Here is a 16,950-nt window from a genome sequence, read left to right on the forward strand (position 1 = left end):
TAAAATGTTTTATATTTTATTTGCTTGGTTTGTTACTACCCACAAGGAACTTATCTAGATGCATATTGAGCACTTTAAACCCCCAGGTGCTTCACAGAAGTTTATAACGCAGAGCCATGAAAATAAAAAATAATTTTTCTTTCCTCAAAAATGATTTTTTAGCCTGGAATTTCCTATTTTGCCAAGGATAATAGGAGAAATTGGACCCCAAATATTGTTGTCCAGTTTGTCCTGCGTACGCTGATACCCCATATGTGGGGGTAAACCACTGTTTGGGCGCACGGCAGGGCTCGGAAGGGATGGCACGCCATTTGGCTTTTTAAATGGAAAATTAGCTCCAATCATTAGCGGACACCATGTCACGTTTGGAGAGCCCCTGTGTGCCTAAACATTGGAGATCCCCCAGAAATGACCCCATTTTGGAAACTAGACCCCCAAAGGAACTTATCTAGATGTGTGGTGAGGACTTTGAACCCCCAAGTGCTTCACAGAAGTTTATAACGCAGAGCCGTGAAAATAATAAATACGTTTTCTTTCCTCAAAAATAATTATTTAGCCCAGAATTTTTTAATTTTCCCAAGGGTTACAGGAGAAATTGGACCCCAAAAGTTGTTGTCCAGTTTCTCCTGAGTACGCTGATACCCCATATGTGGGGGTAAACAACTGTTTGGGCACATGCCGAGGCTCGGAAGTGAAGTAGTGACGTTTTGAAATGCAGACTTTGATGGAATGCTCTGTGGGCGTCACGTTGCGTTTGCAGAGCCCCTGATGTGGCTTAACAGTAGAAACCCCCCACAAGTGACCCCATTTTGGAAACTAGACCCCCAAAGGAACTTATCTAGATGTGTGGTGAGCACTTTGAACCCCCAAGTGCTTCACAGAAGTTTATAATGCAGAGCCGTGAAAATAATAAATACGTTTTCTTTCCTCAAAAATAATTATTTAGCCCAGAATTTTTTAATTTTCCCAAGGGTAACAGGAGAAATTTGACCCCAATATTTGTTGTCCAGTTTCTCCTGAGTACGGTGATACCCCATATGTGGGGGTAAACTACTGTTTGGGCACATGCCGGGGCTCGGAATTGAAGTAGTGACGTTTTGAAATGCAGACTTCGATGGAATGCTCTGCGGGCGTCACGTTGCGTTTGCAGAGCCCCTGATGTGCCTAAACAGTAGAAACCGTCCACAAGTGACACCAGTTTGGAAACTAGACCCCAAAAGGAACTTATCTAGATGTGTGGTGAGCATTTTGAACCCCCAAGTGCTTCACAGAAGTTTATAATGCAGAGCCGTGAAAATAATAAATACGTTTTCTTTCCTCAAAAATAATTATTTAGCCCAGAATTTTTTATTTTCCCAAGGGTTACAGGAGAAATTGGACCCCAAAAGTTGTTGTCCAGTTTCTCCTGAGTACGCTGATACCCCATGTGTGGGGGTAAACTACTGTTTGGGCACACGTCGGGGCTCAGAAGGGAAGTAGTGACTTTTGAAATGCAGACTTTGATGGAATGGTCTGCGGGCGTCACATTGCGTTTGCAGAGCCCCTGGTGTGCCTAAACAGTAGAAACCCCCTACAAGTAACCCCATTTTAGAAACTAGACCCCACAAGGAACTTATCTAGATATGTGGTGAGCACTTTGAACCCCCAATTGCTTCACAGAAGTTTATAATGCAGAGCCGTGAAAATAATAAATACGTTTTCTTTCCTCAAAAATAATTATTTAGCCCAGAATTTTTTATTTTCCCAAGGGTTACAGGAGAAATTGGACCCCAAAAGTTGTTGTCCAGTTTCTCCTGAGTACGCTGATACCCCATGTGTGGGGGTAAACTACTGTTTGGGCACACGTCGGGGCTCAGAAGGGAAGTAGTGACTTTTGAAATGCAGACTTTGATGGAATGGTCTGCGGGCGTCACATTGCGTTTGCAGAGCCCCTGGTGTGCCTAAACAGTAGAAACCCCCTACAAGTAACCCCATTTTAGAAACTAGACCCCACAAGGAACTTATCTAGATATGTGGTGAGCACTTTGAACCCCCAAGTGCTTCACAGACGTTTACAACGCAGAGCCGTGAAAATAAAAAATCATTTTTCTTTCCTCAAAAATGATGTTTTAGCAAGCATTTTTTTTGATTCACAAGGGTAACAGGAGAAATTGGACCCCAGAAATTGTTGCGCAGTTTGTCCTGAGTATGCTGATACCCCATATGTGGGGGTAAACCACTGTTTGGGCACACGTCGGGGCTCGGAAGTGAGGGAGCACCATTTGACTTTTTGAATACGAGATTGGCTGGAATCAATGGTGGTGCCATGTTGCGTTTGGAGACCCCTGATGTGCCTAAACAGTGGTAACCCCTCAATTCTACCTCCAACACTAACCCCCCCACACCCCTAACCCTAATCCCAACTGTAGCCATAACCCTAATCACAACACAACCCTAGCCCTAATCACAACCCTAACCACAACCCTAATTCCAACCCTAGCCCTAAGGCTATGTGCCCACGTTGCGGATTCGTGTGAGATATTTCCGCACCATTTTTGAAAAATCCGCGGGTAAAAGGCACTGTGTTTTACCTGCGGATTTTCCGCGGATTTCCAGTGTTTTTTGTGCGGATTTCACCTGCGGATTCCTATTGAGGAACAGGTGTAAAACGCTGCGGAATCCGCACAAAGAATTGACATGCTGCGGAAAATACAACGCAGCGTTTCCGCGCGGTATTTTCCGCACCATGGGCACAGCGGATTTGGTTTTTCATATGTTTACATGGTACTGTAAACCTGATGGAACACTGCTGCGAATCCGCAGTGGCCAATCCGCAGCCAAATCCGCACCGTGTGCACATAGCCTAATTCTAAAGGTATGTGCACACACTGCGGATCCGCAGCAGTTTCCCATGAGTTTACAGTTCAATGTAAACCTACGGGAAACAAAAATCGCTGTACACATGCTGCGGAAAAACTGCACGGAAACGCAGCGGTTTACATTCCGCAGCATGTCACTTCTTTCTGCGGATTCCGCAGCGGTTTTACAACTGCGCCAATAGAAAATCGCAATTGTAAAACCGCAGTGAAATGCGCAGAAAAAAACGCGGTAAATCCGCCATAAATCCGCAGCGGTTTAGCACTGCGGATTTATCAAATCCGCAGCGGAAAAATCCGCAGAGGACCAGAATACGTGTGCACATACCGAAACCCTAACCCTAACCCTAACCCTACCCCTAACCCTAACCCTACCCCTAACCCTATTCTAACATTAGTGGAAAAAAAAAATTTCTTTATTTTTTTATTGTCCCTACCTATGGGGGTGACAAAGGGGGGGGGGGGGGGGTCATTTATTATTTTTTTTATTTTGATCACTGAGATAGATTATATCTCAGTGATCAAAATGCACTTTGGAACGAATCTGCCGGCCGGCAGATTCGGTGGGCGCACTGCGCATGCGCCCGCCATTTTGGAAGATGGCGGCGCCCAGGGAGAAGACGGACGGGACCCCGGCAGGATCGGTAAGTATGATAGGGAATCGGAGCGCGGTAGGGGTGGAATGGAGCATGGGGGGCGTGTAACGGAGCACGGGGGGCTGTAACAGGGCACGGGAGGCTGGAACGGAGCACGGGGGGGGGGGTGGATCGGAGTGCAGGGGGGGTGATTGGAGCACGGGGGGGTGATTGGAGCACGGGGGGAGCGGACAAGAGCACGGGGGGGAGCGGAGCACTGGACGGAGGGGAGCCGGAGCAGTGTACCGGCCAGATCGGGGGGCTGGGGGGGCGATGGGTGGGGTGGGGGCACATTAGTATTTCCAGCCATGGCCGATGATATTTCAGCATCGGCCATGGCTGGATTGTAATATTTCACCCGTTATAATAGGTGAAATATTACAAATCGCTCTGATTGGCAGTTTCACTTTCAACAGCCAATCAGAGCGATCGTAGCCACGAGGGGGTGAAGACACTACCCCCTGGGCTAAACTACCACTCCCCCTGTCCCTGCAGATCGGGTGAAATGGGAGTTAACCCTTTCACCCGATCTGCAGGGACGCGATCTTTCCATGACGCCACATAGGCGTCATGGGTCGGATTGGCACCGACTTTCATGACGCCTACGTGGCGTCATGGGTCGGGAAGGGGTTAATCTTCTGAAAAGTTGTATAGGACAAATATATACAAAGTAATCAATAACACAAAACAAAAACGACCATAGGTAATTAAAATTTTTGTTTCCTTGCCTTTTTTTTTTAAAAGGATGACACTAAGTCACTGAGATTAATTTGTTTAGCAACTTCAGATTCTATCGAAATTGTTGCCAACCCAACCAACCTCTCTTGCGTCATATTTGCCCTTAAATATGTTTTAATTAGCTTTAGTTTTGAGAAGCTTCTCTCTCCTGAGGCCACGGACACAGGCAGAGTCAAAAGAATTCTTAGAGCCACCACCAGGTTGGGGGACACTATCTTTCAAGTCAGATTTAAGCAAAAGTTCAAGAACGTCTTTTGGTGATGAATCTTCTGGAACACTTCTTGACATTGCCTGCAGTTCACCACATAGCTCTATGGCATCGATGTCTTTTACTTCGTTGTGTGTAAGAGACTTTTCCAGAGCTTTACACTTATCCAGAACAAATTTGCTTGGTTCCATTTCTTTCAGCTGAGTGAACCGCTCATCAACTGAATTTATAGCAGTATCTAAGATCGCAACGTAAAAGTTAATTTTGAAACTGTTTCTCATCTCTTATGGGCTCATCTTTCCCTTCATAAGAGAACTGTCTGTTTTTTTTTCTTTAAACGTTTTGGCGCAGAACTTGACTCAAAATTAGCTGGTATGCTAAGCTCTTCTGCGATTTCCCTCGCATCAACTAACAGCTTCTCAAACTCTTCATCGCTTCTTAATGATTGCAGATATTTCTTTGTTTTGTCAAGGTGTTGAGAAGCAGCAACTAAATCGAATTCTTGTGACTGAAGTTACTTACTTGTCAAATTGATTTCGTACAAAATGTTGAACCATACTAGAACAGATGTAACAAAAGAAAAGCTTCCAACTTGTTTAGCAAGACCTTGAGCTTCTAGCCGGGAGACATTTCCAGAGCTTCCTGTGAGACTAAGATTTTCTGCTATGTCCATTAGGGCATCATGGACTTCGCTCAATTGGTAACGGAGGGGGGCCAGAGCATCAATTCTACTTTCCCACCTTGTTTTGCTTAAAGGTTTTAGAGTCAGAGATGGCAAATGACGCACGAGTACTTCCCAACGCTTAGTTGACGAAGAGAAAAATGCATAGAGATTTTGAACTAACAGGAAAAAAGTTGTCGCTCCAAAACAACATTTAGCGGCATCGTTGACGACTAAGTTTAGAGAATGGGAGCTGCAAGGCACAAAGAATGCACGTGGGTTTATGTCCAAAATTCGTCTTTGTAGTCCAATGTTTTTTCCCTTCATGTTGGTCCCATTGTCGTAGCCTTGCCCTCGTAAGTTGTCCACAGAGAGCGACCGTTCTTCAAATTTGTTTAAGACAGTGGCTGTCAAATCACCTCCAGTTGTATCAGAAACAGGAATGAATCCCAAAAAGTGCTCTTTAATTTCTAACTTTTTGTCTTCTGATGTGGAAACAAACCGAACAATGATAGTCATTTGTTCAACATGAGACACGTCTGAAGTACAATCCAGCACTACAGAAAAGTATTTTGCAGTTTTGACATCATCAAGAATCTTTTCCTGAATACCATTACTTAGCAGTTGAATCATCTCATTCTGTATTGTTTTTCCCAAATAATGTGCATGAATCTTTGTCCTGGATTTTCCGAATGTGCTTACAAATGACGGGATCGAACATAGCCAAATACGCCACAAATTTCAAAAAGTTCCCATTATTAGATGCAAACAATGCATCATTTGATCCACGGAACACTAAGTTTTGCGTACCTAGTACCCTCACTAGAGATATCTAAAATTTGATGCCAGTATTTTTCTTGCTCTTCAATTTTGTGTAAGTGTTCTTCGTCAATGGTCTTGTTCATCTTAAGTCTATTTTCGAGTTCCTTCCATTTTTGAAAGCTAATCATGTGATATTTGCTTTTTTTGTGGCTGGCTAAAATAGCAGATATGTTTTCCCAGTCATTTACAACATCAGTACCTAAGGCTGAGCGTTTGATTCCTAGTTGAAGTGATGAGTCTGGAAACAACGTGCAGCAAAAACAAAAAACTGAATTTTTCTGAATAGAATACGTTAGCCAATTGCGTTCAAGACTTTCACCATTGACAAGACGACGTTTATAGTGAACACAAGAAAATTTTCTACGATTAGTGTCCAAAGGAAAATCGAAATCTTTAACTTGTGTGGGGCCAAGTCATCATTGATTATGGTCCACATAGCAGGATCGTCCGAATAGTCTTTGCGTAGTATTTCTATAGATGTACCAGCCTCCATGTCAGTACTGGTACTCTGATCAGATCTACCACCAGATATTGATGGTTGTAGTTCACTATTTTCAGCATGAGAAACAAATTCTATTTCCACATTCGATATTTCAGAGGCAACAGAAGCCTGCTGTTCCAACGTTTGGAATTCCGCCTCTTCATTTCTATTGCTTAGATATTTTAAAAATGACCCTTTGATTTTTTTAAAGTGATTTCTCCTCAGCTTTTCTTTTACGGTTCTGAAATCCCGAAAGTTTTTTCTTCTTATCAGCCATGACTCGTTACAACACACAGCATTTACCTAAAAGTTAACGCGCCAATTAAAATTGTTATCTGAACATTATATAATACCATTTTACTTTTAAGACAAAAACCACAAATTTCTTTAACAATTTCCAATGTTTCCAATATTTTTTAAAATCAAAACAATATACCTACCTCGCAGCACCTAACACTTTAGAATCTAGGCCAAAAATTTACTAAAAACCACCTATTTTCTATTTGCATTCATGAAACCTCATGTTACAATGAATCTAATGAATTTACAAAATAACAGCAATGGCTCACATGATAAAGCATGCAGAGACATACCTCGAAAATATTATAATCACGCGTGCCGATATGCAAAAAACGTAGATACTATCTCCTTTGCCTTAGCTGGCCTGACTGGCAGTCCAGCCAGGCAGTCTACGCCAATGCGTCAAAACAGACTCCTCCCACTAGCCGCATCAACTGCTGATGACATCTATCAATATAATCGCCAACTAGTACCTAGTACCTAAAGTCCAAACTACATATAAATAGGCCATATGGTACACCTACCTCTTAAGTATACGTATTTTTTTTCTCTCGGGCGCCCCCTTAGTGTAGTGTGTGCTAAGTGTGCATGTTTGGATGTTTGCTTTGCTTTGCCAACGTTTGAAAACTTAGGAGCTAAATAAACGCGCGGGATCAAACACCTGTCAGCAGACGATGCAAACGACTCACGTCCGTAGTTTAGCGCCTCCTTTCCGTGCGTAAATTGAAGCTCAATGGTTTTTCTTTCAAATTTATGGTAAAAAAAATTTATGTACACTTTTCTTTCCATCCCTAAAACTTTTTGCCTTTTGAAAAGATTTTTTATAATTTTTTTTTTATTTTTTCTCTGGCGCCCCCTTTGGCTCGGCGCCCTAGGCGGCCGCCTAGTTCGCCTATACGTTCGGGCCAGCTCTGGGTGTTGGCATACTCGGGAGAATTTTTTGCAAGAAACTGAGGTCCATTTTTTTTCATAGTCACCCTTAGAAAAATTAAAAATTAGAAGCTAAAACAACATTAGTTGTAAAATGAAATTATGCGCTCTTTACCACCCAATAGTATAAAAATCTGTGACGCACATGTGGTGTCAATATGATCACTGTACCCCTAGATGAATTCATTGGGGAGTTTATAAAATGAGGTCCTATATTGGTGGGTTCTGCCAATGTGACATGGCATCCTCAAACCATTCCAGCAAAATCTGAACTCCATTATGACACTTCTTCCATTCTGGGGTTTTTGACCACATATTGTTGTACTCAAGAAGTTGTGCAACAAATTTTGGGCTCCATGTTCTCCTGCTATAGTTGTGAAAATAAAAAATAATTGGGGCTAATACAGCTTTGTTGGCCTTCCCCCAACCCCCCCCCCCCCCCATTTTACACAGATCAACATTGTAAAATTCTGTGAAGCGTCTGGGTGTGCTCTCCACACTTCTAGATAAATTCCTTGAGGGGTCTAGTTTCTAAAATGGGGTCACGTGTGAGTTTCCACTGATTAGGCGCATCAGGGGCTCTCCAAATGTGGCATTGCATCCACTAATTATTTCAGCAAATTTTACTTTCAAAAAGTCAAATGGCGATCCTTCCCTTTCAAGGCCTGCCATGCGCCCAAACTGTGGTTTTTCTCCAACATAGGCACATAAGGGGTATCTGCATTCAAAGGAGAAATTGCAGATCAAATTTTGGGGTCCATTTTTTTCCTTTCCTTAGTAAAAATTGGGTCTAAAATAACATTTTTGTGAAAGTTAAATGTTCTTTTTTTTTTCCACATTCCATAAATTCCTGTCACGTACCTGAAGGGTTAATAAACTTATTGAATGTGGTTTTGAGCATCTTGTGGGATACAGGCTTCAGAATGGTGCCACTTTTGGGTATTTTCTGTCATACAGACTCCTTAGTCACTTCAAATGTAATGTGGTCTGTTTAAAAAAAAAAAAAAAAAAAAAAAATGATGCAAAGATGAGAAATTGCTGATAAACTTTTAAACCATCTAACTTTGAAACAAAAAAAATATGGTATGTTTCAAAAATTGTGCTGATGTAACGTAGACATGTGGGAAATGTTGTTTATTAACTATATTGTGTGACAGATCTCTGATTTTATGGGCATAAAATTTTAAAGTTGCAAATTTTTTGTAAAACTTTCCGGTCTCCCCTCCCCCCCCCCCCCCCCCCAATTAAAGCAAGTCATATTGAATAAATTTTGCTACAACCCTGAAGTACAATATGTCACGAAATCAAACCAGAATCAGTGGAATTCACTGAAACTAGAGTTATTACCTCATAAAGTAATACTGGTCAGAATTGTAAAAATTTGGCCTGGTTAAGAAGGTTAATCCAATAATTAACCACTTGTATGCAAGGTATATGTCATGCAATATGTGATTGTGGTTAAGAAGGTGCAAACAGGTTTGGGGGGGAGGTGTTAAAAAGACACACCATCAGGATTATAAGCCAGACTGCATCCAGGGTCTTCATCTGCCTCAATATAGGCAATCTTATGCTTGAGGTTTTGTCTGAATCATGTTTTTCAACAATTTTACATGGAAATGCTGGTGAGCAGAGCCTTGCGATCTTTGCGAGGGCGAATTAAAAAAAATCAGTAGTAAGTCAAGAATCGGTTTTATTTTACGCAGTTCCTCGTGCATTTTACGTGATTTGTTGAAGTTTTATTCTTCAGGCTGCTCACGTTTCCCACTTGAACTTTCTGATCTGACTCTAGATATCAGATGTGTTGCACTTCTGTCCTGTCTTACTGATCTAATACTGGATAGAACATGGGAGCTGAGGTGAGAAGAGGCTGCTCACACTGCTGTCCAACCTATATATTTAATCTAACACTGGAGATATCAGAAGTGCTTGAGTAAGAAATGGCTGCTCACACTGCTTTCCACCCTGTCTATCTGACCGAATACTCGAGATACCAGAGGTGTTGTGGTAATGGGAGACTGTTCACTCTGCTGCTGACCATGTTATTTAATATTATTTGTCTATCTGATATAATACTTGATACCACTGGTGTGAAGTAAGAGGAGGCTGCTCACACTGCTATCCACCCTTTCTGTCTGATCTAATACTGGATATACAAGGGGTGCTTGGGTAAGAAGAGACTGCTCACACTGCTGTCTATTTTGTGCATCTGACCTAAGGTTGCCGTCACACTAGCAGTATTTGGTCAGTATTTTACATCAGGATTTGTAAGCCAAAACCAGGAGTGGGAGATAAATGCAGAAGTGGTGCATATGTTTCTATTATACTTTTCCTCTAATTGTTCCACTCCTGGTTTTGGCTAACAAATACTGATGTAAAATACTGACCAAATACTGCTAGTGTGATAGCAGCCTAATGGAGATACCGGTGGTGATGAGGTAAGAGGCTTATTGCACTGCCTTCCTCCTTGTCTTTCTGAATGACATTACATGGCATTTGTATCTTTAGGTCGCAGAAGTGAGGCTTCCTACTGCACATACTCATAGTCACCTGTCATAACATTCTAAGACCGGTCTATAACAATGTGGTAACCATTTTAATTTTCTATAGTGATTACCTAGCTAGATGAAACAATTGTGATTTGCTGATTTAAAAGTATTTAAAAATTTATTTATGAAGACCCTTCCCCCTTAATATTTTTTTTCTGTCCTTTTAAGCCAGGCCCACAGGTAAACTCCTATACCCATCAAGAGAATCGGCAAGAATGTGTTTTTTATATATTTGTCTGCTCCTGCTTAACTTAAACTTTAACTTGAATCATCTTTTGATGTAGTTATTTTTTTTTTTTTTTTTTGCAGGGCTTAAACAAATGAGAGCTAAACTTGGCAAAGTTGATTGCATCCTAGAGGTTCATGATGCCCGAATATCCTTTTGTACATGGAGTAACAAGTTTGATACATCACATTTTTAAGCTTTCTGCACCCAATGACATAAATGTATGTTTCCACGGTCAGTATTGGCAGCGCTTTGGACGCAGCACATGTCTGCTCCATCCAAAATACTGCTGGCTTTTGTACGCGTGGTGATTTCACATGTGTTCATTAAACCATGCGGAATCGCCACGCCGAATACATTGGACTGGTGATATTTATCTTGCAGAGACTGAGCGTCTCCGCAAGATAAATTGACATACTGCGGTCTGGAAAGACACACCGCATGTGCGTATACGCAGGGAAGCTGGAGGTGTCCCTGCAGGCATAGTGGAGATGGGAGTTAATAAAATCCCCTCCACTATGCTGTAACATCAGTGTCCAATCCGCAGTGTTTACGGACTGTGGGAAGGTACCCTAATAGTCAGTGTGCGCATGTGTGGAGCAGGCTCAAGACCATAACCAGCAAATGTCATCTGTAACAGACAGCCAGCATCTGACTAGAACAGTAGCTAGCCAAGGTAACCTCAGTCGCTGCTGTTAATTTACATGATTCTGTCAAGCACAGACTGCATCATTTAAATGGTGCTGCAGCCAGTCAGTGTGCTTGCTTACTTGTTCCTATTGATTTTCCCCACCCCGTGACACGACTGGTAATAAGTTAATGTGACAGATGGGAAAACTATCTTTACTTATCTGGATATAAGCCACAGACTAAGCTTCAAAGGAGATTGAGCGAGCTCTAACTCGCATACTAGCGTATAAAAATCTGTCCCATTCTCACCCAGAAAAGTGGTATGATTTTTTTTCTCACTTTCATCCAAGTGCTGTCTGTATGCAATCTTTTTTTTTCTTCTTTTCTCGGTAGAAACCTGTCTTCACTTTCCTGACCAGACCAATTTTTACAATTCTGACCACTGTCACTTTGAAGTCATAACTGTGGAATGTGTCAACGGATCCCAGTGATTCTGAATTTTTTTTTCTCATGACATATTGTACGTTAAGATAGTTGAAAAATTTCTTTCATATGACTTGCGTTTATTTGAAATTTGGCAAAAGTTTAGCAATTTTGAAACTTTAATTTTTATGCCCTTTAACCTCTTTCTGACCTCGGACGGGATAGTACGTCCGAGGTCAGATACCCCGCTTTGATGCAGGGCTCCGGCGGTGAGCCCGCATCAAAGCCGGGACATGTCAGCTGTTTTGAACAGCTGACATGTGCCCGCAATAGCGGCGGGTGAAATCACGATTTCACTAGTTAAATTGCACTGTCAAACGCTGACAGCGGCATTTAACCGGCGCATCCGGATGGAAATGAGCGCATCGCTAACCCCCGTCACATGATCGGGGGTCAGCGATGCATCAAAATGGTAACCATAGAGGTCCTTGAGACCTCTATGGTTACTGATCCCAGCTAGCTGTGAGCGCCACCCTGTGGTCGGCGCTCATAGCAAGCCTGTTATTAAGCTACATAGTAGCGATCTGATGATCGCTGCAATGTAGCAGAGCCAATCGAGTTGTGCCAGCTTCTAGCCTCCCATGGAGGCTATTGAAGCATGGCAAAAGTGTAAAAAAAAAAAAAAAAAAAAAAGTTTAAATCACCCCCCTTTCGCCCCATTCAAAATAAATCAATAAAAAAATTTCAAACCTACACATATTTGGTATCGTCGCGTTCAGAATCGCCGGATCTATCAATAAAAAAAAAGGATTAACCTGATCGCTAAACGGTGTAGCGAGAAAAAAAATTTGAAACGCCAGAGTTAGGTTTTTTGGTTACCGCGACATTGCATTAAAATGCAATAACGGGTGATCAAAAGAATGTATCTGCACCAAAATGGTATAATTAAAAACGCCAGCACAGCACGCAAAAAATAAGCCCTCACCCGACCCCAGATCCCGAAAAATGGAGACGGCGCAATTTTTTTTTTTTTTTTAGCAAAGTTTGGAATTTTTTTTCAACACTTAAATAAAAGAGAAGCTAGACATGTTTGGTGTCTATGAACTCGTAATGACCTGGAAAATCATAATGGTAGGTCAGTTTTAGCATTTAGTGAACCTTGTAAAAAAGCTAGACAAAAAACAAGTGTGGCATTGCACTTTTTTTGCAATTTCACCGCACTTGGAATTTTTTTCTAGTACACGATATGGTAAAACCAATGATGTCGTTCAAAAGTACAACTTGTTTCGCAAAAAATAAGCCCTCATATGGCCATATTGACGGAAAAATTAAAAAGTTATGGCTCTGGGAAGGAGGGGAGCGAAAAACGAACATGGAAAAAACGGAAAATCCCAAGGTCATGAAGGGGTTAACCCCTTACTGACCTCGGACCGAATAGTACGTCCGGGATTAGTACACCTGCTCTTAGGTGGGCTCCGGTGTTGAGCTGTAACTATTTTTTGGCGAACAGAGCTGTATGAGGGCTTATTTTTTTTGCGGGATGAGTTGCAGATTTTTTTAATTTTTTTTTGCTACCAGTTTGGGGTACATAAAAAAAATATTGCTTTTTATTCTGATTTTTCAGACCCAATAAATAGAACCCAGCAATTTCAGTTATTTTTATTTTGCGCCATTCACCGTGCGGTAAAATTCAGAAAACAAAAATTTGTTTGTCGAGTTGGTACGATTAAATAAATAAATAAATAAATAAATCTTTATTTTTATATAGCGCTAACATATTCCGCAGCGCTTTACAGTTTGCACACATTATCATTACGATTACAGCGATACCATTTGTATTTTATCATTTGCTATTTTTACACACTAAAAACAATATTTTAGCAAAATGAATTTGTTTTTGCGTCGTCATAATCTTGAGAGCTGTAGATTTTTTTTTTTTTGACGAATGAGCCATGATTTTTGCCGAACGGTTTGGCGCTTTCGTTTATATAACTTTTATGACTTTTTTGATCGCTTTCTATTCACTTTTTTTGAGCGCCACAATGATGAAAAAGCAACATTTTTGGCGTGTTTTTTTTTTTTTTTTTTTTTTTAATTTTTTTTATGGCGTTTGTCAAACTGAATAATGTGCCATTTTTATAAAGCGGGTCGTTTCAGACTCTGCAATACCAATTGTGTGCTTGTTTTTTTGTTAATTTCGGTTTTATCTCAAACGCTGCATCTTGAGTAGCGAAACAGATTTTTGTGGTGGTTTTTTTTTTTTTTACATATTTTATTTAACTTTTTTCACTTTTGTACACTTGTTTACTGTGGGACAAGTATAATTTTTATTTTGAGCACTGATCTCGGGCACTGCTGTATTCTTGTACAGCAGTGCATGAGAGCTTTCAGTGTCTGTGACAGCCTGTGAGACCCAGCTTATTGCTTAATCTCGCAGGCCACGGTACCCTGGGGTCACGATCGGGACCCGCAATTCTCATTGCGAGGGTCCAGTGATTACTGAGGAGGTTTGTGACCCCTTGTAACAACTTAAATACCGCTTTTGCGATTAACCGCGATATTTAAGGTTTTTTTTAACAGATCACACACATACAGCTGACACCCATGGGTATGTCAGTGCTGTTCTCATATTTCTAAGCACTGTTAAAAACCGGCGCTGATGAATTAGTACCCTTAATGAACCATCACCTTTGCACATATTACAGTATATTACAGTAAGGTGATTGTAGATATACAATGGTTTGAAAAAATGTTTTTCCCTTCCTGATTTCTTATTCTTTTGTATGTCTGTCACACTTAAATGTTTTAGATCACCAAACAAATTTAAATATTAGACAAAAATAACACAAGTAAACATAAAATAGTGTTTTTTAAATGAAGGTATTTTTTATTAAGGGAAAAAGAATTCCAAGCTTATAAGGACCTGTGTGAAAACGTGATTGCCCCCTAAGCCTAATAACTGGTCAGGCCACCCTTAGCAGCAGAAACCACTGCAATCAAGCATTTGTGATAACTGGCAGTGAGTCTTTAACAGCACTCTGGAGGAATTTTCACCCACTCATCTTTACAGAATTGTTCTAATTCATCCACATTGGAGGGTTTCCAAACCTTTTTAAGGTCATACCACAGTACCTTAATCGGATTAAGGTTAGGACTTTGACTAGGCCACTCCAAAGTCTAATTTTGTTTTTCTTAACCTATTCATAGGTGGACTTACTAGTATGTTTTTGGATCATTGTCCTGATTTATAACCCAAGTGTGCTTCAGCTTGAGATCACGAACAGAGGGTGGGACATTCTCCTGCAGGATTTTTTGGTAGACCGCAGAATTCATTGATCCGTTTACCACAGCAAGTCTTCCAAGTCCTGAAGCAGAAAAATAGCACCAGACAATCACACTACTGCCATATTGTACTGTTGGTATGATGTTCCTTTTCTGAAATGCTATTACTGTTATGCCAAATACCATATATACTCGAGTATAAGCCGAGATTTTCAGCCCATTTTTTTTGGGCTGAAAGTCCCCCTCTCGGCTTATACTCGAGTCATACCCGGGAGTCGGCAAGGGAGGGGGAGCGGGGGCTGTGTAATTATACTTACCTGCTCCCGGCGTGGTCCCTGGACGTCCCTTCTTCCAGCGCTGCAGCTTCTTCCTGTATTGAGCGGTCACATGGCACCGCTCATTACAGAAATGAATATGCGGCTCCACCCCCATAGAGGTGGAGCCGCATATTCATTACTGTATATTAGCGGTAACGCTGCCCGCTCAATACAGGAAGAAGATGCAGCGCCAGGGAAGAAGCAGGGACGCAGCGCCAGGACCAGGTAAGTATACGGGGAGGGGGAGCGCTGCGCGATAGTCACCTGCTCCTCGGTCCGGTTTTATGGCAGCAAAAGCAAATGGGGCAAGTGGCTGTGCGGAGCATCTGTATGGGGCCATAACGCTTGTGCAGCACTATATGGGGCAAGTGACTGTGCAGAGCATCTTATGGGGCCATACTTGTGCAGCATTATAAGGGGCAAGTGACTGTGCAGAGCATCTTATGGGGCCATACTTGTGCAGCATTATAAGGGGCAAGTGACTGTGCAGAGCATCTTATGGGGCCATACTTGTGCAGCATTATAAGGGGCAAGTGACTGTGCGGAGCATCTGTATGGGGCCATAACGCTTGTGCAGCACTATATGGGGCAAGTGGCTGTACGGAGCACTATAATGGGGCCAAAACACTTGTGCAGCATTATATGGGGCAAGTGGCTATGCGGAGCATCTGTATGGGGCCATAACACTTGTGCAGCACTATAAGGGGAAAGTAGCTGTGCGGAGCATCTGTATGGGGCCATAACACTTGTGCAGCACTATATCGGGCAAGTGGCTATGCGGAGCATCTTATGGGGCCATAACGCTTGTGCAGCACTATATAGGGCAAATATCTCTATGGAGCATCTTATGAGGCCCTTATTACCCTTTATGCAGCATTATATGGGGCATATTTTAATATGGAGCATCTAATGGGGCCCATCAAACTTTATGGAGCATTATATGGGGCTCCTGATTCAATATGGATATTCAAAAACACTTAACCTACTGATGTCTCAATTAATTTCACTTTTATTGGTATCTATTTTTACTTTTGGAATTTACCGGTAGCTGCTGCATTTTCCACCCTAGGCTTATACGCGAGTCATTAAGTTTTCCCAGTTTTTTGTGGCAAAATTAAGGGGGTTGGCTTATACTCGGGTCAGCTTATACTCGAGTATATACGATATAATGAGACATACACCTCCCAAAAAATTCAATTTTTGTCTCGTCAGTCAACAGAGTGTTCTCCCCCAAAAATTGGAGATCATCAATACGTTTTCTGGCAAATCTGAGGCTAACTTTTTTTTTTTTTTTTAAGCTAAGCAGTGTTTTTCTTTTTTATATTCATCGGTGAAGAGCCAATCTTGGTGTTCTCTGGGAAATGCCAATCGCCCTGCATGGTTTTGGACCGTAAACGGAACACCCACCTTAAGATATCGGGCTCCCATACTACCCTCATGGAGTCTGTTTCTGAGAGTTTGAGCGGACACATGAATGTTAGTGGCCTGCTGGAGGTCGTTTTGCGGGGCTCTGGTACTGCTCCTCCTCGCATAAAGTAGGAGGTAGCGGTCCTGCTGCTGGGTTGTTGTCTTGCTACAGCCCCCTCCAAGTCTCCTGGTATCTGCTCCATGCTGTGGATACTGTGCCGATAGATACCCTCCATGCCACAGCTCGCATTGATGTGACATCCTGGATGAGCTGTACTACCTGAGCCACTTATGGGGGTTGTAGACACTGCGTCATGCTACTGTACAGTACTTCTGTGGGTGAGAGCAATGTCTAAATGCAAAACTGACCAAAACAGCCAAATAGGATGAGAACACAGATATGGTCTGTGGTCACCCCATGCAGAACCAATCCTTTATAGGGCTTGTCCTGCTAATTCCCTATCAACAGCAGGAGAAATTGATTCCCTA

The 16,950-nt window shown here is 41.9% G+C and overlaps 1 protein-coding gene across 4 annotated transcripts in view; it reads left to right on the top strand.

The window, feature by feature from the left end:
• MTG1 (mitochondrial ribosome associated GTPase 1) overlaps positions 1-16,950 on the top strand; it is a 321,942-nt gene that overhangs the window by 90,618 nt on the left and 214,374 nt on the right. For all 4 annotated transcript variants that reach the window (XM_069753046.1, XM_069753049.1, XM_069753048.1 and 1 more), the window contains exon 2: positions 10,486-10,549. In XM_069753046.1, the coding sequence (XP_069609147.1) occupies positions 10,486-10,549 (64 nt within the window). The remainder of the gene's footprint in view (positions 1-10,485; positions 10,550-16,950) is intronic.

Source organism: Ranitomeya imitator, chromosome 2 (assembly GCF_032444005.1).
Source record: "Ranitomeya imitator isolate aRanImi1 chromosome 2, aRanImi1.pri, whole genome shotgun sequence".
NCBI classification, from domain to species: Eukaryota; Metazoa; Chordata; class Amphibia; order Anura; family Dendrobatidae; genus Ranitomeya; species Ranitomeya imitator.